Genomic DNA, 25,057 nt, shown 5'->3' on the forward strand with positions numbered 1-25,057 from the left:
CCGCTGAGGGACCGCGAGGGCTGGGCCCAGTTCTGGGCCCTCAACAGGAGAGACCCGGAGGGGCTGGAGCGTGTGCAGGGAAGGGAACGGAGCTGGGGAAGGGGCTGGAGCAGCAGGAGCGGCTGAGGGAGCTGGGGGGGCTCAGCCTGGAGCAAAGGAGGCTCAGGGGGGACCTTCTGGCTCTGCAAGTCCCTGCCAGGAGGGGGGAGCCGGGGGGGGGGGTCGGGCTCTGCTCCCAGGGAACAAGGGACAGGAGGAGAGGGAACGGCCTCCAGCTGTGCCAGGGGAGGTTTAAGTTGGACGTCAGGAGGAATTTCTTCACAGAGGGGGTTGTCAGGCATTGGCAGGGGCTGCCCAGGTTGGTAGTGGTGCCACCATCCCTGGAAGTGTTCAAGGAATGACTGGACATGGCACTCAGTGCTCTGGTCTGGGTAACAAGCTAGAGATCAGTCAAAGGCTGGACTCAATCTTGGAGGTATTTTCCAACCTAAATGATTCTGTGATTCTGTACTTTGGCACACTGCACAAAAGCACATGAACAGAGCAGCCCCTACCCCTGCACCTCAGTGCTCCCTCCCCCAGAGAAGAAATGCCTGAAGGCAGGGATGGCAACAGGGATCACATCCCAAAACTGAAAGCACTGGAAGACCCTCTTCTTACCTTGTGGGTATCAGCAGAAATGCTGGTCACACCTTCTACACGGAAGTCAAAGGCACGCTTTAGAGGGAACCCTGCCTTGTCCATGAAAGCAATGAGAAATCCACCCAGGCAGGCGTCCACATGGAAGGGGATTTTGTATTTCACTGCCAGCTGTGTGTGAACAAGAGACCAGGGAAGAAAATTATGTGGCTGGGGCACCCAAACTCCAGTCACCAAGATATACTTGGCATTTCACAAATAAATGTTCACTGGAGCCTTTGGGAGCATCATGCCATTCTCAAGCCTATCTCAAGAGGACAGGAGATCTGGAAGGGCTGGCTACCTCTGGGACACCTTTTCCTGCCTTCTGCACAGAGGAAAAACAAGGTATTTTGGTAGTTCGTTGTGTCTGCCAAAGGGATATGGCAACACGGTCTGAAAGGAGTATCCTCGATGCAGGATAAGGGCGTGAGCCAAACGAACAGAAGGTCAGAGGCCCTGGCTGGTTCCACACAAAATAAATAACTGGAGCACAGAGAGGGAAGAAATCAAGAGCTGTGTCTGAAAAATAAAATCTCAGCCCTTTGACTCCTAACTCCCTCCACACAATTTCTCAGACTTCCATGCCGATTTTGATACAACCATCAGGCCCTAAAACAAAGCCTTTTCACCAGGTGGACTATTTAGCTGTTCTTTTGTTTCAGGTATCAAGGAATACCACTCCCAAATTGCATCCTACATACTCTGCTGTTGGTCAACACCTCATTTGAGGACAGTACTACCCTTCAACCAATGTGCTTCTCCCACCACATTCACTGGTTGGCATCCTGGAGGCCCCCTCTGCTCTTCTTGTGCTGCTTTATTCCTACAACACACAGAAGTCCCTGGAGGGAGGGGTATCCTACCTCTGCCACCTCTTCAACAGGGTCCATAATTCCATGTGGGAACTGGGGAGCAGAACAGACCAGCATGGCTGTGTTCCTCGAGATAGCTCTCCTCATTGCCTGAAGATTTAAAGAGAGAAGATGCTCACATTCCATTTACCAAGTGCCACCCTGCCAAAAAAGACAAAAAGTGAAAACATGCAGAGTCTGGTCCTAAAAACCAACACACAAAAAGCAGACAGAGAGCAAAGCAACGAGCCACAAGCACCAGCAGGCATTAACTCATCCACCTAGAAATCCTGGAACATTTTTGTTCACCCTCATCTGAAATCTGGAGCTATTTCTGAAATACATAAATTACTTGATCCTGAATTAATCAAACAAGGCAAAGGGATGGTTTACATCCAGTTATTTTAACTTAAAGTCTCATGTGCAGTGACAGGCACTTCCCTCGTGCCCTTTTCCCTTGTTTGCAGAAAGCATTCATCCCTCTTGCTATACCTGGATTGGTAGATTTCTTGCTAGTACAATGCTAATTATTCAAAGAAGGAGCAACGTGCTGCCTAAAGCAATACCTGGACATCCACTTCCATAGCCTTGGTCAATGGGATTTGAATCAGCTTCATCCCAAAGTAATGTGCTGCCTTGTCAAATGCCGCGTGGGCACTCACCGGGACCAACCTGGAATAGTAAGAGTGTGTGTGTCAACCCAGGCAACACCTGGTCTGGACTAACATGATGGACACTCCATCTTGAACAACCCTCTGCATGGCCTTCTGTCAACCAGGAACTAGAATTCCCAAGAAATCTACTTTCCTGTCGTATCAAACAGTATTGTTCCATCTCCATCTTCCCCCGGCCACCCTCCCCGAGAGGAGATGATACAAAAATGAAGGAGCATCATAAATATACCAAATGAATGTAACATTTGTGTCTCCCATCTCAAATGGCAGAGGCTGTTTGAACAGCCTTAATTAACCTTGTTTTCTAAGGCCTCATATCATTATCAGGGCCTTAAATGTTAGAGAGGGAAGAAAAGAACCACAGGAATTCAGCAGAAGATGAACACCAGTGTTTAATTTCTTTTTACATTTTCCCCTCATCAGCAATTAACCAGAGAAATAGTTTTGCTGCACCATCTAGAAAAGAGGCAGCACATTAGAGAAAGCAAATCCTCTATTAGCAGTGTAATGGTTAGCACAATTCCTCATTTGAGCTCCAACCAGTCTGAGCATTTTAAGGCTAAATCCTCTTTGATCTGAATAAATCAAAACCCTCAAATACTTCAAAGGGCCTGACAATCTCTGCTCAAGAGAGGTCCAAAGCTGGTATGGACAGGTTGTCTAGAGCAGCAGACAGGTACTGTCAAAATACATCTGCTCATCACAGCCCCCCCAGCAACATTTGTGCCCCCTCAGGCTGCTTAAAGCTTCCTGTGCCTTTGAACCATTTTTGAACCACTTCTTTCCACCCAGGGTTCTCTCCTCCAGACAGAGATGGACAAGGAAGAGGTGGTAATGAGCTATGAAATGAAGGATTATTGAGGTCCATCAGCCACCTCAACTCAAGAGGAACAGTAAATCCCACAAGCCCCCAAAGCCAAGAGCTGTGGAGGTACCACTCACATTTCTGGCTGTTTGATGCCTCTCTCGTACGCCAGGTCTCGGTAGGCCTTGCAGGCCATCAGGATGCTCTCAGTCCCCCCAGATGTCATCTGTCAGGAAGGAAAGAAGCAAACAAGTTAAAACAACTGCTTAACATGCACGCTGCAGAAGGGAAAAGCAAAAACATAGGGATTCAGCCACAGGACAACTCGGGGTTTCAAGGCAGCACAAGCCACTGAACAACACGAGGCAGCTTTCTGACATTCAGCTTGAAAACGCACATTTAAATGTTGAATTCTCCATTTAAATGGGGTGGGGGAAAGGGAAAACAAAGTATTCAACTCCAAAGTCTAACAGGAGGGGATCACACTGCATATTCACTAGCTGGCAAACACACTCCACCTCACAAAACTGCAAGTACGTACTTAAGCTCTTGATTACCTGGGGATTGTTTATCAGGATTACAGATTAATTATGCCACGTACACGGAAACAACAAAGCTGAGTCTGTGTTAAGTCAACTGCAGTCCAGCAGGGTTTATTAGGTCTGGAGCAGTGCCACACTGAGGCACAGAGTCAAGCTCAGGGCTCAGAGCTGGCACTGCTCCCGAGCTACAAAACCTTCCCATAACCTGGAGAACTGCAGGACACAGAGCTCTCTCCCACCTTCTCTCTGCAGAGCCCAGCCTAGGCCTCCTCAACACCAGGGCTTCTAAGCCCTCAAGGACCCACCAGGAGGAATTTCTGTCTTCCCCTCCCCAGCAAGCCTCTCAGTATCCACACAACCCACCAGCTGTGCTGTCCCAGTCCTCTTTACCCTGACCAGAGGAGAACAAAGGGGGTTTGCATCAGGAGTTAGAACAGGGGAAGGTATACCCAGGTTTATTGTTGCAGACTGGAACTCAAGAGCTGCTGCAAATACACAAATTAAACTCTTTACAAGAAGAGATTCCTCAAGTGGGAGGACTGTCTCTTCTTGGCCAGGCTTTATGACTTCTGACACACAGGGGACACTGGGCACAAACCTTCCACAGTAAAATTTTAACCTGGAAAAATATGAAGTTGGTTTCTCAAGCAGCCAGCAGGACTCCCTTACTGGGAGAACCATAACCTGAGGCAAGGGGGTACCTGGGACAGTTACACAGAAGTGCAGGTGAAAGAGGAATCAAAAGCTGCTTATTGGGCATATGGGGGACTAGTTTTGATCCTCAGATCTGCTGAACCAGCTGCAACTTCCCCTTTTAACCTCTTCCCCCCAGAAATAAACATTAAAAGGATGCAATCACATTTGTATGTCTTATGACACCTCTAAGTTTGGGGTTTCCTTTGGTTTTTTCCCAGCTGACATAGCTGCAAACCCCCAAAATAAAAAGAAGTGTGACTGTGTGACAATGACTAAACATTAAGTACAGAGACAAGGAACAAAGTTCACAGGCACAAAAACCAGCCTGCCACATTTGTTCCTAACAGGACCCAAGCCAGCAGCAGCTGCTGGCACAGGCAAGTGTGGAAGTGACTGTCACACCACAGACAATTTCTGCTTTTTTTGGTAGTTTAAAAGCAACAGCTGTCACAGATAAAACCTAACAGAGCCTCACACTGGATAAAGACATCGCTGCATTAATTGTGAAGTAAATGGATGGTAGCAGGAACACAACGTCTTAAGTTTTTTATGGGCTGTGTCACTCACTTCTCAACTCTCCTTATGAAAAGATCTGTCAAGCTGTCAGCTATTACCACTGGGGAAAAAAGCCCAGCTGGTATAACAGGGACTGCCTTCCTTCCTACTGAGCGGGAGAAGAGGAATTACTGCGTACTTGTAACACTCCTTGCAACGTAGATATTGCAATGATTGTGAAAACTTTGCCAGGAAGGACTTTGGGATCTTGGGATTCATGTTACTGAACACCAGGCACTCCATGCTATCAGGCCTGTTCCTTGCTGGGCAAGCATTCCCTACTCTCATCTAGATAATCTGCTCTTGAAAAAAAAACCAGCCTTATTCCCATATTTCAGTCTTTCCACCAAAACACCACCATCTTGCCTCTATATATAAACAAACCTTTCCTCAAAGTCTGGCTTATCACCTGCATGGAAAAGCTGAGCCATACTCAGTTTCTGGTAGGTCAGAGTCAACAGCTGTCAGCAGTCGGTCACGTGCAGGATAAGGAACAACATCCAGGATGGATCCTAACCCCCCGGGCAGCAGGACTGGCATGCAGACAACCACACAGAAAGCTTGTTCAAGCAGCTGAAAATCCACCCAAAAGGCTAAATTTCAGCCAGCTCAGCTTCCTAAACTGGCCCACAGCCAGCACATCACAAATCTCCGCCAGAGAGAAGTACCAGAGCAGCTTGACCTGGAGGCAGCACCTTTAGCCAAGCACAGCTACAACAGCCAAATCCTTCTGGTCCCCACAGATTGTACCTGTGGATGGAGCCTGCTCTTTTGGACAGGAGACTTTGGCAGCTCAGCTACCCACAGCAAACCCGTTCAGCTGTAGCCAGAGCCTGAATCACTGTCACAGGATCGCACTTCCCCAGCGCCTGGGGCAGCCGGCACCCGGCCAGCACGCGGTGATTCAGCACCACCCAGGGCTCGCACACAGCTCTCTCCCTCCTCCAAAGGAAAGTCCCCAGGCTCGAGCCGTGCCATGGGAAAAAGGGGCTGGAAACAGGCATTGTTTTAAGCGGCTTTCCAACCCTGTGCTATCTTCAAGAGCCAGGCAAAGTGTGCAGGGGAAAAGGCGAGTAAACAGACTTTTTGTGTTCCTGAGTTATTTATTGTTTTCCAAATGGGAGGGGAGAGGAGAGAGCTCAGGGAATAAATATTCCTCCTGCTTTCTCAATCGGGTATCTGTTGCTCCCTCCCTCCAAATTCCACTGCTCTGGACCCTCGACATTACAAACAGCAGTAAGAGGTAAAGTCCCTATTCAAGGATTTCTCTGGTATGTCACTGTTAAGCTGTCAGACATTAAAAGAATCACTTTGGTTCATGGGCTCTCAAGTTTTGTTTGCATTTTCACCTTAAGAAATGCCTCCATTCAGGCCCTGGAGACAAAGCTGACCAAAAAATTCATTGAGCTGAATTACCCCACGAATAAAAAAGCACACTATAATTTATTTCTAAGGTAGCATTAGAATAAAAAAATACACCCCGATCCACTGCATGGTCATAATGTTGTGGCAGCCTCCCATAAAACCCCTGTATCCTGCAGGTTGTAAATTCCACTAGTTGTGTCTTGTCTCAAGGTGACCTGCTCATCACTCCAGATAAAATCTGACGGATCTGCACAGTTTAAGCCTCCCCTCAAGGCACATCACTTACATTTCACTGTTCAAGTCCTACTTCAAATGTGCAGCCAGCACCAGGACAAAGTTTGGAAGCCCTGGAGTTTGGGGAGAAGAGATAAAATGGGTTTCTACAGGAGGTTTAGGTTTGCATCTGCTGATTTCGTCTCCCACGTCTGCCCTCAGCTGTTGAAAAAGCGGAATTCACAGAGAGACTGACATCAAATATGCACATGTACACCTCCAAACACAGTTTCTCCCTACACTTCAAAGCTGCCCTTTCTTTTTAAAGGTCAAAAAAGTGCTTAGAACACACAAATCACTGAAGCTTGCATAAAAGTGGTGATTTCTGCCCAAATTACAGGTGAAACCCGCAGAGCCAGCACTGCAAAACAAAGCACCTTGTGAACACGAACACATGCACACAGCAGACAGGAATGAATCCCCCAGCTCCTCCTCTCAGTGCTGAGCTTAATTAGTCCTTCCAAATCATTGCAAGAATGTGATTAAAATCTCCCAGGTGCCAAAACTCCCCAACTGCTGTCTCTTTGCTCTTGCCTAACACAATTAAAAGTGAGAACAATAGTAGTAATTAGTGAGAAATAGGAAACATCCATCCACTGCTGAAAATGATTGCTTTTAAAACTGCTTAAAAACCTGGAACATCTCTCAGAGCAATTTAAGGCAAAGGCATGTCTGCATCCCCCACCACCAGGGCATTGTTAGAGGTTTTATGCCTATGTTTAAGAGAAAAAATTACAGCCCACGTGGCTCAGCTAAAGGCAACTCCTGTAAATAACGCAGCCTGCTCATCTAGTTTAACATCCAGAAACCTAAAAAAGATAGGTTTCATCTTAGCATTTATTAAATACACCAAAAAACCTTCAGAGAGGGAGCAGGGGATTGCTCCCCAGAGATCCTGCTGAGGAAGGTGTCCACATGACACAGGGCAGGACCACACAGAGATGTGTGAAAACCTCAGGAACAGCACAAGTGTGGCACCGTGCTGCTCTTCCCAGACTGAAAAGCAGACTATCAGTCCCACAAAATGCTCTTTTGCAGCATGCTGTGGAAATCAGAGCACAGAGTAAGTGAAACTGCCTCACTGAGAAGTCCAGACAGAAACTTTTGGCATTTTCCACCCAGCATAGCCACAGACACACTATCCAGAAACACCAGCAAGCTCCATTTGCCTTCAGGCACCAAAAAGTTGGCCAAGCAGCCCCTGCTGCTTAAATCCAGTGGCCAGGGGGCCTGGCACTATGACACACTGCTTCTCAGAGAAGGCAGTGGTGACATTCAGAAAAATTAATTTTCAGCACTGCAAAAGTGAAATCAAGTAAACCAGAAGCCTTCTCAGCAGAACACACCAGCAGCCCCTCATGAACAGATCAATTTAAAGATAACTCAGAGCACTGCACCCTCCTTGGTTTAGCCTTAAAGCCTCTGTTTTACAGCCTCACCAGCTACTGAAGTGTAACTGTGGCAGTCTGAGCCACCAGCTACAGCAGGGCCTTCCTGAGACAGAAAACATTGCATCAGTTGGAAAAAATGCTCTTTTTAAATGACTTTGTAACTGTCCAAGTCATCAGAAGTTATTGTGAAATGTTAATTCAGCTTTGGAAAGAAGAAAATAAGAAGTCTTTGAGGCCAACTACTTAAAGAGCATGTGACCTCCATACACCTACCCACATCTCTCTGTCAATGATTAGCAACTCTGGATGCTTCCCAGTCAGGAAGGGACACGTGGGAGGAAGACAAAAAGTCCACTGGAGACACTTGTTTGGACATGATAATTACAGGGCTGCAATTAATCTTCTGTTTCCAGCCAATCAACTCTTCAGCCCTCCCCTTCACCCTGCAAATGGGACTGTTCATCCAGCTGGGATGTAACTCCACGGCAGGTTGTGTGTCTGCTTTGCTCCTTTGTTTGGCTTTATGGCACCATCCTCAGGAGGGAGGGGAGGACTGAGGGAAAAGCAGGAGGTCTCACACTGGCTGTGTCACAGTCTTACTGTTTTGGAGCAGTTTTTTTACCTGTTCTGACCTCCTCTCTGGCAATTCCACTTTTCAGTTTCCGTGGAGGAGCACACAGGGCCGAGGGGACGCTTTTACAACACATTTTATGAAACAAAACCCGAATGTCCTCCTTGCAGGCTTCGGCAAGCAAAGTTCTCCAAGCATCCATCAGCAGCACACAGCTATCTGCCTGTTTTATCAGTTGATGTCCCAACTGGTGATAAAAACCAGTTTCAACAGCTTGATCCCCAGCCTCCTCCCCACTCTAGGGATTATCTCACCCCCGTTCTCAGCGCTGCAAGCCGGGAGGGAGCTGAGGTGAGGTTAAACGTTTCTTATAAAAGCAAAGAGGCACATTCCTTCTGTACACTTGAAGGTGGCACAAGGAATACAGTCCTCAAGCCAGGTCACAGGGTGTCACTTCCTCCTATCAAAGGCAATCACATCTTATACTCCCACACAGTGCACTGCTGAGTTTCAGCTTCAATGCAGCTGGAGTCCGATCCCAACTACACCTACTATAAGGCTACTCCAGTACTTAACTCCTTAGCACAACCAAGCCTCCAAGTGACAGACAAAGCCCATTCAAGGCCAGTTCATGTCCTAAGCTCTTGTGCCAACACTGCCTTCCCAAGTGACCTTCAGCTACTGCCAGCCTTCTCCCCTCCCTAGCACATTTTACACCAAGCACCTCTGCCAGTCTCTGGAAAACCTCATCTGGATTCTTCTCACAGACTCAACTAACTCTTCTCAAGTATTGTCTGCCAGCTGCACCTAACCACCAAGCCAGGAGATAAGACCTCACTGTCCCACACACCATGTAAACAGGGAGAGAACCTGCCCTCAGGAATTCAGGATCCTCACCAAAAGGAGAGAGAGGAGGGGAAGAAGACATGATTTATTTTTATAACAATATTTCACCGTGCAACTTCTTATCTTTTGCTCTTTGACCAACACTGAAAGAATCAGTTTAAGAACACACATTTGGACTCCTGCTAGGAATTTTATCGAGGCTGTAAAACTGGTTTCCGCTGTAGTGCACTGGAAGGCCACATAAGCCTGGAAACACAGCTTTCCAGCTGGACAGCTGACAATACATGCCATGCCTGCTTGTTGGTGACCAGCCAGCCAGCTGGCCTTGCCCTCAATCCCAGCAATCTGCCAGGCTACGGATTTCCAGTCCAGAGACTAAAACTGAGGGGAGCTACTCAAAGTAACACCATCCCCCACGGACCACCAGCCAGGCTGCATTACACCACTTCTCTTTTCCAACTGCCATCGAGCCTGTGTCATTTAAAAGTGGAGAAAAAAAAGCTGAACTAAATAGTCTTGTCTAGAAAACTATTTCCCTGAGTTAAACTGTCTCTCATAAAGCTTCACCAAGAAGAGGAATAAAGCAACCATCCTCCATCATACAGATACGTTGGCATGGAATATCCCAGAGTGAGCTCAACCTCAGTCTCATCTGCAGAGCACAAGGTGCCTTTGCACTTATCAGAGTTAAAACTATCCAAAATGTCCAGGAAGTTAAGACAGGCTACTTACAGCACCACAAGACTTGGGGCCCCCGTTGAAGAGTGTACAGGCAATCCTCACTACTTCCGCTTCCATCTTCCTCAGGCCAGGGAATATATCTGGATGGAGAGGGTTACTCCAGGCAAACTCTTCATACACCTTCAGGAAACAAAGACAGAAAGTCAGCCTTGCAGATGGAGGACTGGATTATCAATGCAGCTTTGAGAACTCCCCATGTGCACTGTATAAGTAAATTAGCTGCATTTAACCATAAGAACACTGCGGATCTCCTTGGGCTTAACTGCTCCTGCAAGTAAATGCCACAAGCTGACGAGTAAAAAACATTTCTAAAAAACCAACATGTTTTTCTAGGGCATTTTGACCTTTGGATTGATTCTATAACATACCAATAGCTCTTGTTGTAAAGACGATTTTAAAAAAAGAACAACACGTCCCCTGAGACTGCTTTACACAAAACAGGCCAAAAACCTTCCTTTGCAGAACTAGTTTTCAAGTTTACTATTAAGGGGGAAATTCTGAAGCACAAAAAAAAAAAAAGCACAAATGGCCACCCACACCACAACAAAAGTGGATGTGGAAACCAGTATTTCATGCTTTTCTGCAACTGTGGACTCACAGGATATAAGGCTGGAACAGGCCAGTTCCAATCTCCTGCAGTCCAGATCAAAAAGCAACTGCAGGGATGTTAAAAGAAATACAGTAGAATAATCAACACAAACAGAGGGAATGTTTCCACAACACTCTGAGGCCCCTCCAGAAAGGCTGCTCTGAGCTTTATGTTTCCTTTGAAGTGGCAAAGAAAATGTCAACACGAGGAAGAAAACAGCAACAGAAACCACCAAAAAGAGCTCATTACACTTGTTACAAAAGCTGTTCCCAGGAGTAAGACTTCCTTTCCTAGCAAAAGAACTCTGGTAGGAAACGTACTAGCAAACAGACCTTTAGGCTGTTCAGGTTATTCTCCAGCCTCCTCAAAGGGAGAAGTTCCTGAGCAGGTAAACAGACCTAACAAAGACACCACTGAAACATGCCAGTGCTCCATTGTTTAAGATTTGGACCACTCAGACAAGCCAAAAAAAACCAAAAAAAAACCAAAAAAAAACCACTTTACAAACTTCTCTTTTATTTAAATCAAGAAGGATTTAGTTTTGCTCAGTGAAAGTTGTTCCAATACCAGTTTCCAGTTCACTTGAAAGCAGCTCCTTACCTTCTCACTCAAAACATCTCACCTGACTGGCCCAGTTATCTCCACGAGGTGTTTCTGCAGGGACGGTTATGTGGCCAGATTTATGCTGCTCAAATGCTTTGCTACTAATTCCTCCTACATCTACTCCAGGCTGTTTACAAACTTGGGCAGCCTTAAGTTTTTCATCTCCCTTATTTATTTTGAGGTGCTGGAACAGCATTAAGGGGTTTCTGGTCACCCTGAAGGTGCAGAGGGTATCTGCAGAGTTGGACTGCTTGCAATTTACCTTCACTAGCAGCTGGGTGAGCTTCTCTTCACCACTGTACACAGTCCCAGAGACCTTCCCATCCTGCCAACGTACGTCTCCTGAAAGAGAAGGAAGAGCACACTGCTCACAAACCCAGCCACGCTCAGGAAGTGTGGAAAAGTGCATGGAAAAGTTCTACCCTTGGGTCTACAGATGAGGACTCAGCTTTTGAGATCTCCCCGGGTTTTGTGCCCCAGAGGCAGCTGTGTGTCGGGCTGAGCCCCTGGCATTGTGTGAACTTGGCAAACAGCAAGTAAACAATGACTGAAGAGTCAGCACATAACACATAGCAAGCAAGCAGTTATACTAATGTCTAATCCACTTAATCCCCATCAGTCTCCCCAAACTGCTGTTCAACCAACCCAACACTAAATTGGCGAAATTGAAGCCACTTTCAAAGAGCACCCACCACCACTGTAAGCTGAGAAGAGATGGAAAGGCCAAGTTTATACTGCTAAAACCTACAGCACACCAGGCACCTCAATCAAAGGTCACCTAAACCAGTATTTCCAGGCAACTTCCAAAGGAGAGCATCGGGGGGGCAAAGGGGGAGACCTCAGGAAAAGAAAAAAGAACCAGTGAAGGAAGGAAACAATAATTTAAGGGAAAACACAGACAGAAGCAGCACTAGCAATACACATCAGCAGAAAAGAAGTTGTTACAGGATACTCTGCTGTGAATCTGCTTCTGAATCTGGAGTAGATGCACTGTTGTAACAGAAAATTCAAGGCATTTCTCAAGTTTGGGATAGGAGCAGGGCAGTCATTACCTTTTCCTCTGGACAGGAAGTCACCCAGATTTGCTCATTAGGAGTAACAGTTCCACAAATCAGGGTGGAGATGTTTACAGGAGAGAGGCAACTCAAATCAAGTGTCAAACACCGCTTATGTGGGCTCAAGACAGCAGAACAACAGCATGACTTTTCCTTCCTTAAAAGGCTTTTTCAAGGTGCAGACCACTATGGTCACTTCAATTAAGAGAGACAGTCTTGGAAATTCCCTAAAAATCCTACTTGGAAGTTGCTTTTTCTGATTATGAGTATTTCCTGGGGCTTCACAGAAAACACATTTCTGGTAAAAGTCAAACATCAAGGCAACTGCTCGGAAATGCAAACCAAAATGCATTCAGATAACTTCCTCCGTATTTCTATTCTCCTCAGCTCTCCCACCTCTCCATCAGCCTAGAATTCTTGGAGAAGGAATGGAATTTCAGTGTGAATACCCAAATACAGTATTAAAAGTCATAAACGCAGATTTTAGTCACTTCCAGAAGGTAAACAGAAAAACTTGCAAGCAAAGAGCATCAGGGATGAAATATTTAAGGGGAAGCCATGTGCAGGAGTCACTGGAATTTGTTTAAGAGAGCAAGTGTAATATCAGGTGTCTGACAGACCCACTTCTGCTGCAGCACAGACTCACCTTTGGAGCTGTACTCTTTCATCTTCTCCAGCACTTGGGGCTGGCTCATGCCTTGTTCCGGCAGCGCTTTGATATAATCCTTTTCATCTTTCAGGAAGGATAAACTGGATGTGACATCATTCAAGGCTTCATCAATCTTCTTTTGAATCTAAAGAGAAAGGAAAAACCTATGAAACAGTGGCACTGGCCACATTATGAATACTTGAGTGTGTGCAGGACAGAACCTACTGGTTACATCAGTGGTGCTGAGTAGAACAGGAATTGCCTCAGCTCTGTGATCAAAGAGCCACAGCCTCCTTCCAGCCAACCTCTCCCTCCAAAAACAAGCTGCCTGGAACAGTGAACTGGCATACACCAGGCTCTAAACCTGTGGGAATGGTGGCTGGCACAGCCCAGAACTGTGCACATTAAGCCATTGCAGAGTGGCACTTGGGCCCCTGCTCAGCTGCTCGACACCACCACTGCAACATCCAGACACAGGACATTCTCTGCTGGGTATGGAAAAGCAGTAGGAGCTTTGAGACCCTCCCTTAATGCTTGAGAAAACTGCATTTTTATCCACCAAACCTCTCTAAGTCACAGTTTTTAATCTGCAGAAGCCTTCAGATGCGTTCTGGTCTGTACCTTGCCTCCTCTGCCACCACACACACAGTTTAGAAACTCATGAAAACAGAGACACGACAGAGAAATCTCCACTACAGGCACAGTTCAGAGACTTCTTTCTTCTCACTCACACCTTACACCCAAGAAACTCAAGACTTTTTCTCACAGAACATTCCAAAGTAAAGATTCTTCTTCCAGGCAACCCAGGTGTTGGGATAGTGACTTTTGGACATTGGAATGCCTCAAAGTCAAGGCCTCACAGTAAGCAACTGACAGGTTATCAGCTATCAACCTACCAAAGAGCAAGGACAGCACACAGATAGGGCACAGCAGGAGTCCTCTGGCACAGGAGAGCAGTGTCAGCCCCAAGGAGGGAAAGCCTGGACACAACAGCAATTGTACAAGGTGTCCTTTTCTAAGAGGCAGGCAAAAAATACAAGCAGAAGAGAACTCATCTGATCAAGGGCTACTCAGGTGAGAAGGTGAAAGTTGGGGTACTTTATATAACAAAGAGGGGATGCTACTCCCTTCTGGAGGGCTGGGGGAGAATTGGAGAACTCCTTCTGTGTCTACAGCAAAAGGAAAAAGAGTTCCTCTGTGCTACTCTCTTGCTAAAATTATCTGTAACAGATCTGACCCCTCAGTCAATGTGCAAATATGCCAACACACTAAGCAGAAAGCAGTGCCATCAACTGTGATACCATCATTTACCAGGTAAAACAAACCCAGCTGGGCATTTCTTCATCATTAAGTTGTTAACGTGCTAAAACATGCTGACATTTGTGCTTGCAAGTTTCTGTGCAAAAAAAGAATCTCCCAAACCACAGCTCATGTCATTTTAATGATTACACAAAGTTCTGATAGCCTTGTGCTATAATGCTAATTACTGCTAATAGCTATCTGAACCCTAAACTAATCATGGCCAGTTCCCTGATTAAAATAAATATCCTTCCAGTTTGCTCAACTTAGCTATCCTCACACTTGACATTGTTTCAGAAGAGCAACTCGAGTTCAATCCTGTCCTCCTTCTCCCAGAACTAAAATTATTTTCTTGAAATCTAACAAAGAGGAAATGTTACTGGAAAATTCTGTTACCACACTGATTCTTGGTTAAAACAAATAAAAAAAATTAAAAGAAGGTGGCACCTCCATTTTATGAGGGCGATATTATGACAAAAAGAATGGGTAGAAATGAAATCTGTCATTCAACCAGGTGGCAGCAGAAGACATTCCAGATGTATATCCTTGGATCATTATGATCACAGTGACATGAAAAAGATGCACAGAACTGTATATTCTCCAAGAGAGCTGAAACAAGGACCTGGGATAATACCAGAAGTAGTTGTTCCAATACTTACTATGGCTCCAACAAGTGGCATTTTTCTCAGCAGTTTAAAGAACTGTTTTTTAGTTCGGGATGTCAAACCTGAAAGAGAAAAGTTAGAAATGAACCTATGACGAGTCAAGAAAAAAAAGGGACTCTGAGCACAATACTTCTTACAGAGACCATGATCCAGGTTCAGCATTACTGATCCAAGCTAAAATAATTCAGTGACCAAGGGGATAGATGAGAAAATTGAAGAACAAGGCTCAGGAGCAGACCATGCTATGGAAACATCTGGACTGCAGCACAGGAATCCATAATTTGACTTTCTTACAAAGCAGTTCACACCCACCTGTGGAATTTTACAGGAAAGAGAGGGATTTCAGGGTCTGCTAAAGGAAAAAGTCTCCAGCAAAAAGGGAAAGTACTTTTTGAAATTATCTTCTGCCTCTTCAAACCAGAATAGTACTAGAAAACAAAAACATTTAAGATGTGAAACAGGCTGCCAGACCAAAGGAGGAATCAGTGACATCTGTGACCATGTCAGCTGTGGCACAACACAGATTTGCCCCATGTGTGTCCACCAGAGATAGGAAACATGATGCAATGGGAGGTGACTCAGGGAAAGGGGATGGACAGAGGGAAAAGCAGAAATTCCACCACATGAATGAGAGAAGCCATTGATGACAAGTACTGGAAAACTCCTAGGGTAGCTCTATAGCAGGAACGAAATCAGGATGACACAGATGCTTTATAGCCACCAAAAACATCTGCCAAGTCCTGCAGGCATTTCACTTGCACGCCCACAGGACACTTACACCAAGAAATAACTCAACAAAAGATTAAAAAAATCAACCCTTTTAAGACTTGGCAATTTTATTTACGCTTTCCCTCCCACTTCATATATATATCTCACTTTATATGTACAATTTGAAAGGCTACTTAAGGACACTAATTGGAACACTCTGTAGCAAATACTCAATGCTCTGACAACATTTCTGCTGCACATCTCACCGTGCACCATTTCAATTTTCTCAGTGAGTAAAGACTTCAAACTCCTGAAATATTCAGACAACCTTTTAAGTCAATACTTTAAAAAAATACACTGGGCAACAGTACAAATACTAGCCAAGGAAATAACATAACCCTGTCCTGAGCAAAAGCTTCACACCAATTTGTTCCTTACAGACATTCCCACTGCTGAAAGACAAAGGCCTGCTTGAGAAACAGAGACACAGAGGTTGACATCAAGTTACAAACTTGGCTGTTTTTAACAAGCTGCCACTGGAGTGTAACCCTAAGGCCTGTGGGAAATGAAAAGCACTGTGTTCTCTGAGGGCAAGGTAGTGATCTCTGGCCATAACACAGCCAGGGGAAACTGCAAGTTCACCAGAAGAGATCCCACTGTCAACATCAGAAATCACTCAAAACAGGAAGAGGGTCCGGAAATTAAATAAAATTTTAAAAGAAACAAAACAAACAAGCAAAAAAACCCAAACAAAACTGACACCACCACACGCAATTATCTTGAACATCTTGAAGATGAAACACGCCTCCAACGCCAAATCAAAACCACATCTCCTCCCCCAGCAGGAAGGGAAGCAACCAAGGGTTATCCAGACACTTTGCAGCAGTGACTCAGTTCACAGGAACCCGGCTCTGGGATAAACCTCCCCAGGGTTTGAGCAACAAGAGTGTTGTGACAAGTAAATGGTCCAGCCAAAAGAAAAACAGAGACAAGGGAAAGGGAAGGAGACAGAGGCAAATTCCAGGCTGGGCTGCTGCACCCTCTGAAGGAATGGAGGTGCTACATTGATCAGACAGGTCTTCACCTTAATTTGGAAGGGGGGTTTGTAAATATTAGTTGACAGCAGAGAGTCTGTTTTAAGAAGTGTTTGTCCTTGTTTCACCCCCTTTCCCTTCTACTACCTGGGAACAACTCTGATGCCCCTCCCTTCCCTCTAAACACAGGAAAATCCCTCATTTTCAAATACTCACTCTCAGGCTGGAAGAGGAAGCCATGCAGCCACACACTCAGAAGGGTAGAAGAAAAGGTCAAGCCAATGAGCTGCCAGGGTTCAAGTCCAGCACATCTGGCATTCACAAAGCCTGTTGCTTTCTCCCAGTACATCTGCAGGACTTCCTTGTAGGGAATAACAGCATCCTGTGCAAAGGAAAACCAGAATGATAGTGAGAAAAGGTTAAATGCACACAAATCAAAAAGTCTATTGCTGATTAAAAAGGTGCTTTCCAGTGTGCAGACCCAATGCTCTCCTTAATTCCTGCAAACAGGAGACAGTTTTCAGCCACCTCCAGTTAAGAGTCACTGATAAAAATACACACCTTGAGAGACTTCAGATACTGAGAGAGAAGTGCCAAGAGCAGATGAGTAAAATATGGTTCCCTGCACAGTCCCAAGAACCACCAGATCTTACCACAGCCCAAAAGAAGCAACTGTGTTAATATTTATTGCCAAGGAATTATCAGGTGCTGAGTGAAGGTACCACCAAAACAGGCCTGTTCAGTACCTAGGGTTGGATTTTTAAGGAAGATGCAAACACTCAGCAATTCCTTAAGTTTAGAGTCTAATTAATATGTTGCACACCAAGGGAGGACGGAAGCGAGAAACACCAAACACTCTTCCACCAAAATAAACCCCAGAAAACAGCGATGCAATAACAATTCCATTGTCAAAACAGGAATTACCATCAGGATTAAACCCAAGTGCATCATCAATAGCTTCAAACCAGATGCTCTTCAAGAGCATCAGAACAGGGTGAAGAAAATTAGGTGTGCACAAGGGGAAAGGGACCTAAACAGCAGTCTTCCATCCAATTCCCTGGAAAAAGGCTTCTAGAGATAAGAATAAAGAAGAACCCACACTTTGTTTGGAGCTATGACTAATAATGACAATTTGGGGGGGGGGTGTTGTTCCATGCTACAAATGAAAGCTTGTGCATTTTACTTCAGTTTTTAAAGCTTTATCAGTTGACCTCAGAGCCCTCTTCCAAATCCTTCTTCTCTTTTAACCAGCCATGAAGCCTAGCTTTGCCCAATTTTCCTGGGGATATTTCCAGCACTACAAAGCTTCACTGTCCCAACAACAGGGAAAGTACATGGGACCTTTCAAAAGATTTGTTACTAAACTTTGGAAGGAACAGATCGATCCTTGAGAGCTGTGCTGTTGGGCTCTGGGTGGGATCAGAACCATTTGCAAAGGTGAATATAAATAATCCACTAAATTAAAAACTGCTAAAACTTTCCTTCTCAGGACCTTTTTCAGATCTCACTTCTGGATCAAGCCAACAACAGAAGCAGCATTTAACTGCTTTTTTAGGGGGTAACGTGTCATTCCAAAACAATTGGAGAGGCTACTAACAGCCTAAAAGGAGCCACGTTTTTCCAAATAATCAAAGGAGGAAGGCAGGATTCCTTACCAAAAACAACACTAATTAATACTCACTACTTTGGAAAAGCAATAAAATGCAAATAACGTGACAGAGTTTAAAAGAATTTAGGCAACCCAACCATAAACTCCAGCAAAATAACAGCATTTCCCCATCACAAAGGAAGAAATTCACCCATGTCTTAGCACGGGCTGAAGGGACACAGGCAGAATTCGGCAAAACCAGGCAGCACTCAGCTGCGAGGAGGCAAATTAGCACCTATTCACTTGGCAAAGGGCAATTTAAAAACACACCAGGCACTTCAGCCTCCAAAACAAGGCAGCCACACCAACCACTGCAATTAGGCAACGTCCCAGCTAATGCCCAGTCCTCCAATCCGCTCACCACAAAGCTGATTTAACCCCAGAATTTAAGGGAAGAGCCACCTTTTCCAGCTAACTTAAGTTAGGCTGTACTTAAGTTTCAGCGAGTTTGCAACAATCTTCTCTGGTAAATCCCTGGAAAAGAGTGTTTAGCCAGCAGCAGTGACTTTGGTTCATTGCCTGGGAGCTAGATGCCAGGATATCATTCAGTTCTGGAACTGCACTTAAAGGATGGAAATGGAGCCACTAATTTACTAGTGTCTCAAGAGCTGTGCTCAGCTGATGGCAAGAAAATGCTGGGGCATCAAATATAAAGTGGGCTGTGCTATTTTTTTTTTCCTGAATATGGAGGATACCGTGAGCTAGAAGCCCTCAAATCAAAATGGAACATGACCTTCGAGACAGAAGTCACTTCAGTCAATGGCCACGTTAAAAGAAATAAATCTGGTACAAGATTGATGTGGCTTTTGGAGAAAGTTCTGGGCAGAAGATCCCAGCTGACAGCATATTTTGTTGTCAAATCACACAATCCCCACTGAAACCCCTGAGCACTGATATATGGTAGCTCAAAGGCACTTCCGAGTTTTTGAAGAAATAAGAGAAGAATTGAATTATGTTAATTCCAAGCCACTGAAGAATTTCTTTCTCTTTCTTGCTTTAAAAAAAAAAATAAATCTGAAACCAATCCCTAAATAATACAGCTTGACCAGGTAATTTTCTCTGTATTTCTCAATTTCCTTCTTCAGCCATTTCATACTTAGAAGAGTTTGAAGGATGAGATTGATCAATTTAGGAGGATATTAAAAACAGGGATTAAAAAACCCAGTGAAAACTGGCAGGGGAGGCAAGTTAGCAATGAAATACAACTCCCCAGATCCCCGGCTAACTATGAAATCAGTTTTTTTCCAAGTGCTTCTTTGCCCCAAAGTACCAGCAAGGTACAAGAGATCTCTACTTGCTCAATTAATTTAACTTAATCCTAGAGAAACCAGAGGGCATTCAGAAGGTTGCACTCAAATGTTTTTATTACATCCAGGAACATGCTGGGTTAAAGAGGCTTATAAAAAAGAGGGAGAGACTTTTTACACAGGCAGAGTGACAGGACAAGGGGGAATGGCTTCCCACTGACAGAGGGCAGGGTTAGATGGGATAGTGGGAAGGAATTCTTCCCTGTGAGGGTGGGGAGGCCCTGGCACAGGTTGCCCAGAGAAGCTGTGGCTGCCCCTGGATCCCTGGAAGTGTCCAAGGCCAGGTTGGACAGGGCTTGGAACAACCTGGGCTAGTGGGAGGTGTCCCTGCCCATGGCACGGGTGGGACTGGATGATCTTTAAGGTCCCTACAACCCAACTCATTCTGGGATTCTATAGGATTGCAGTCCCAAAGCACTTCCTCATTCCAGAGGGAGGAGGCAGGGGGGATAAACAGCCTCTGTTTAGCCCAACCACTGGAATCCCTTCCCCTGCAGCCTTGGAGGTGCTGCTCATAACAGAGTGAAAAACTACTACTGCTTCCTCAGCTGGCCTAAAGAAAACAAGCTGACCTGATTTTAAAGCTGCCTACAGGACAGCATTTAATGTATTAATGCCTTTGTGAAGGCATCAAAAAATATAAGTTTCCCTTTCCATTAAAGGAGAGTAGATAAGCTGGTTTTATTTCCATAAGAGAACCTTCCCCGCTCAAAAGCTTCACAAGACAGAGGATTATTTCAGAAGCAGTTTAAAAACCCAACTTATGAGCACACTAAAATGCTGGGGGAAAAAAAAAAATCTCCACTGGAGGATTTGTTTTTAATTCTGAGAGCAGTAGGACAGAGCCAGGCATCAGATAAAATACTAACTGCTATCATTAGGACTTGCAGTGTTCATTTGTACTGATATTAATGCACTTAGCAACCCAAGCAGTTTACATATTGAATTTTTAGCTCCACAGATTAGGAATACATCCTTAGTACTTTATTTCTAAAAGCCATTAGCTTGCTGAGCTGGTTCCAGGGATAGCCCTTATGCCACTACAAAAGAGGACAAATTAACTGCAGTAATGCTCTTCTGTCCCAGATGACAGAAAAGAGAGGGAGGGGGGAAATGCCAAAGCTAATGAGAGCACATTTTGCAGTTTTGCCAGAACAGCATTTCCTTGGCTGCGAGTTTTAGGACTCAAATAAGCTTAAAAAAAAAAAGAAAGAAAGAAAGAGAGAGAGAGAAACAGAAAGGCAATAAACTAGAGGACCCCAGAGTTTTGTTACAAGTGCCTCCTGTTTCTGACACTGTAAAATGGAAGCACTGTCTAAGTTTACCTGTGGCAAGAGCAGGAAGAAAGGTTTTATCAGCTCAATCTTCCTTTCACCAGAAGAGCATTTAACGTGGGCCACAGAATAAAAGTAGCTTTTAAAGGCAAGTTTATTTTATGCAATATCATGAGTCTCAGGCTGACTGTGCAAGTAGGAACTGCTAATATCATAGAATGGCCTGGGTTGGAAGGGACCTTAGAGCCCATCTCATCCCACCCCCTGCCATGGGCAGGGACACCTCCCACTAGCCCAGGTTGCTCCAAGCCCTGTCCAACCTGGCCTTGGACACTTTCAGGGATCCAGGGGCAGCCACAGCTTCTCTGGGCAACCTGTGCCAGGGCCTCCCCACCCTCACAGGGAAGAATTCCTTCCCAATATCCAATCTAAACCTACTGTCTGTCAGTTTACAGCACATTCTCAGCTTTCACCTGAATCCACACATATTCCCAAACCAGGGACACTCTGAACACCTCCCCATGCCAAACCTTAATGTTTGTGTTTGCCATCTGTCTTCCCTCACATCACCAGAGCCAAGGAAGAAGGTGACATGTCACACTACTCAGTACGTAGTAAATCAAGGCCAAGAGAGATGGCTCAGAGACAGCACCAGCCAGGTCAACCTTGAGGATGGGAACACATGGAATACTGGTACTGCCACTGTAATTAAAGCCTCTGCTCCAATACAACAAGTTTTTCCAAGGAGAAGCTTCCTGACTGGAAACAAACTGCACAGAGCCAGACACGACACAGCAGCTTCGCTTCTTTATTCTGCTTCTAAGTAGAAGGAAGAGCTCAATTAGCCTTGCCCGAGCTGACACCTTGCTGCCTGCACGTGCTCTGGCCACAAAAGGCACGTCAGACTGGTGTAACTACACGGTGTAACTGGGCTGGCCGCAGGGAAGGACTGGACTCACAGCCACCAGCCTGGCAGCTTCCTACAGGAGAGCCAGGGAGTGGGATTGAGCAACGCCACCCCAGGTGCTGCGTGTGCCTGCAGTGTTTTGATTCGCACCCCGGTAATGACTCTGCTCCTCCCGCCCTGCCACCCCCAGCGTGACAAACATCTTTACACAAGCACCAGGCAGAGAATATTCGTTAGTCAGCTCCTAATTACAGTTCGAGGTTTGGACCACGTGCTGCCTCCCCCCCGCCGCCGTCACCAAAGGAGGATGTGGGCACACGACACAGGATGCAGGACCTCTCAGGAATCAAAAATCATGAACTTTCAGTCCTATGGGCTGAACTAAGTGAAAGAAAAACATATTCAGGACACGCTAATGTCTTACCGCAGCTCCCCAATACCACCAGTTTTGTCTGTGTTGCATTTATTTCCACCACTGCCATACTGAAACTTTTTCCAGAACAACAGCAATTTTGGGTGGTTTTTTTGCCATGTACGGTGTCAGCAAAATGAAGGTATGTATACACTATCCCACCAGCCCTGAGATTTCAAGAGGAGTGGCTAAACAATGGCTAATTATAGCTTCAGCACATAAACAAACAAGGCAGCAGCTCAGAGTAAGAGCAGCAGCATTCCAGCTTCCACTGCAGAGAAGGAATGTAAAGCTATCAAAACAAGATGGAGCAAGGCTGATTTGAAGCTCAAAAAATGGACAGTTTTACAGTAATCCAAAGGACTCCAAAATCAGGTGCCAGTTCGAATTTCATTTAACGCAAAAGATGCACAAGGTGTTGTGTGTGTTCTTTGCTCACTACAACAAATCAATTTATATAAGTTTCTGCAAACATCTGGGCACGCTCGAGGCAGAACAGATCTCACAAGAGACAAGGATTCACACAGTCAGTGCCACACATAGACCCATCGTGGATCTCTGCGGGCCACCAGGTCCAAGAACGTGCAAGGAAACATCCTCTCACTGCACCCGTGATAATGAGGATAAAAGAAGAGCCTGGTTCCCTGCGTGCTGGGACTCATCTGGACATATTTCATCCCTCCACTTGGCATCCTCTCAGCTCTGGATCACTTCTGGAGAATAGAAATGGGTGTTTATCTGAAACATTTTGCGAGTAGCACAGTGCCACACAGGGGCACACGCAGCATTAGAGGATAAAGCTGTGATATATAAATAATCATGATTCGTGAAACAAATGGGTGATTACATCAAAATAAAACAAACAGATTGTAAAACTTAATTACACCCCCATTAAGAAATAAAACAGACCCTCACAAGGTCAAGAGGCCTAAAACCTCCTTACTATCCTAAGAATGAAATATAGTAGAACTTTAAATCTTTAGGCGCCTGTTCGTCCAAGAATAACATGAATTATGACTGGTTGTAGAGATAACCCTTTTAGCTTTAGCTGTAAGAAAACCCATCTATTAAATACTTAGCAAAAACCTGTAGAATGTATATGTATATGATATAATTAATATGCATGAAGCAGCTAAGATAAATGCTAAATGTACCCTGTAGTAAGGGTGATTTGGGAAATTTCTGTCACCCATTTCTGTCACCCAGCCAGCTGCCTGCTTTTACCATATAATAAACTATTATTCAAAAACTTATAGAAACTCGAGACTTTGTTTATCACAAAGCCTTGGCAGGAGCTGTCTGGAAGCAGAGTGTGGCATGGCAATTGTTCTGAAGACGGGCATCCACGAACAAAGGCAGCACCAAGCCCTGGCACAGCTTCCCAGCAGGGTTATGCAAGCCTCTGACAAAGCCCCCAGTATCAGCACAAACTGAATGCTGCTATTATACATTAAGGGCCCTGCTCTTGGGCAAGTCTGTCCACAGGGCAACAGCCTCAAAAATTATCTCATCAACACCAACAGGCAGAACCTTTTGACCCCGTGATACCTCATCCCATGCCCTTCCTCACGTGGCACAGGTGGATCTCAATGAGAGAGAGGCAAAGGAAACGCTCAGAACACAAAGGATTCCAAGCGAATTTCTAGGAAACACAAATCTTCCTTGAGAAACAATAACTGTATCACAATAAGGGCAGCAAAGAGACCAGCACACCTGCTACTGGATCAAGTGACACAATCCTAAATCTCAGTCCACACCACGCTCTAAGGACAGGACTAAGACATAGTTCAAAGCCCCTCTCAGTACCCCAAGCAGTACAGGCCATAGCCATTGGCCAGCATACAAAGATTTCAGTACTAAACACCCCAGGAGGAAGGTCTGCTGCTATGTGAAAGGGAATGTCTTGGACTGCCTGGGATGCAAGGAATGGGAGCAATAGAATCGTAGAATCACAGAATGGTTTGGGTTGGAAGGGACCTTAAAGATCATCTCATTCCACCCCCTGCCATGGGCAGGGACACCTCCCACTAGCCCAGGTTGCTCCAAGCCCCATCCAACCTGGGCTTGGACACTTCCAGGGATCCAGGGGCAGCCACAGCTTCTCTGGGCAACCTGTGCCAGGGCCTCACCACCCTCACAGGGAAGAATATCTTCCCAATATCCAATCTAACCCTGCCCTCTGTCAGTGGGAAGCCATTCCTCCTTGTCCTGTCAATCCAGGCCCTTGGAAATAGTGCCCCTTCATCTTTCTTGTCAGCCCCTTCAGGTCCTGGAAGGCCACAATTAGGTCACCCCAAAGCTTCTCTTCTCCAGGGTGAACAATCCCAACTCCCAGCCTTTCCTCCCAGCAGAGCTGCTCCAGCCCTCTGATCATCTTGGTGCCTCCTCTGGACTGGCTCCAGCAGCTCCATGTCCTTCCTGGGCTGTTCCCCAGGGATGGAGGCAGCTCTGCAGGGGGGGGGGGGGTGTCTCCCCTGAGGGGGCAGAGGGGCAGAATGCCCCCCTGCTCTGCTGCCCCTGCTGTGGAATCAGCCCAGGGCAGTGGGGTTCTGAGTGACAGCACACACAGCTGGGGCATATCCAGCTCTCACCCACCAGCACCCTCAAGTCCTTCTCAGCAGTTCTAGGTAAAAAACACATCATTCCATTTCCAAAAACAGTGTGTGAACAGATCAGGCCTTCTGAGACAACTCCCAGCGCATGGCAGGGGTCTGTGGTGGGAGCAGACGGTGCAGGAGGAGATCAGATGGAAGCTACACCTTTTCATTGCCAGAATTGTGTGCTTGGAGGAAGAAACGAGCAGCACCTCAAACTCCTTACACAGAAAGGGGCTCTACTGAATCCCTTTTACCACAGGAGTCAGAGCAAGGCTGTGATTGCTGCCACGGCAGGCAAACCACACACACAGTAAACGCT

General features: G+C 45.7%; 1 protein-coding gene across 1 annotated transcript in view; it reads right to left on the reverse strand.

Annotated features, from left to right (window-relative positions):
• SGPL1 (sphingosine-1-phosphate lyase 1) overlaps positions 1-25,057 on the reverse strand; it is a 32,249-nt gene that overhangs the window by 5,750 nt on the left and 1,442 nt on the right. The window contains exons 2-10 of the mRNA XM_032695122.1: positions 16,810-16,975; positions 14,846-14,913; positions 12,885-13,032; positions 11,446-11,525; positions 9,983-10,111; positions 3,149-3,237; positions 2,099-2,204; positions 1,545-1,643; positions 661-810 (exon numbers count right to left, since the gene is read on the reverse strand). Coding sequence (XP_032551013.1) covers positions 661-810; positions 1,545-1,643; positions 2,099-2,204; positions 3,149-3,237; positions 9,983-10,111; positions 11,446-11,525; positions 12,885-13,032; positions 14,846-14,913; positions 16,810-16,975 — 1,035 coding nt within the window. The remainder of the gene's footprint in view (positions 1-660; positions 811-1,544; positions 1,644-2,098; positions 2,205-3,148; positions 3,238-9,982; positions 10,112-11,445; positions 11,526-12,884; positions 13,033-14,845; positions 14,914-16,809; positions 16,976-25,057) is intronic.

This window comes from Chiroxiphia lanceolata, chromosome 8, assembly GCF_009829145.1.
Source record: "Chiroxiphia lanceolata isolate bChiLan1 chromosome 8, bChiLan1.pri, whole genome shotgun sequence".
NCBI lineage: Eukaryota > Metazoa > Chordata > Aves > Passeriformes > Pipridae > Chiroxiphia > Chiroxiphia lanceolata.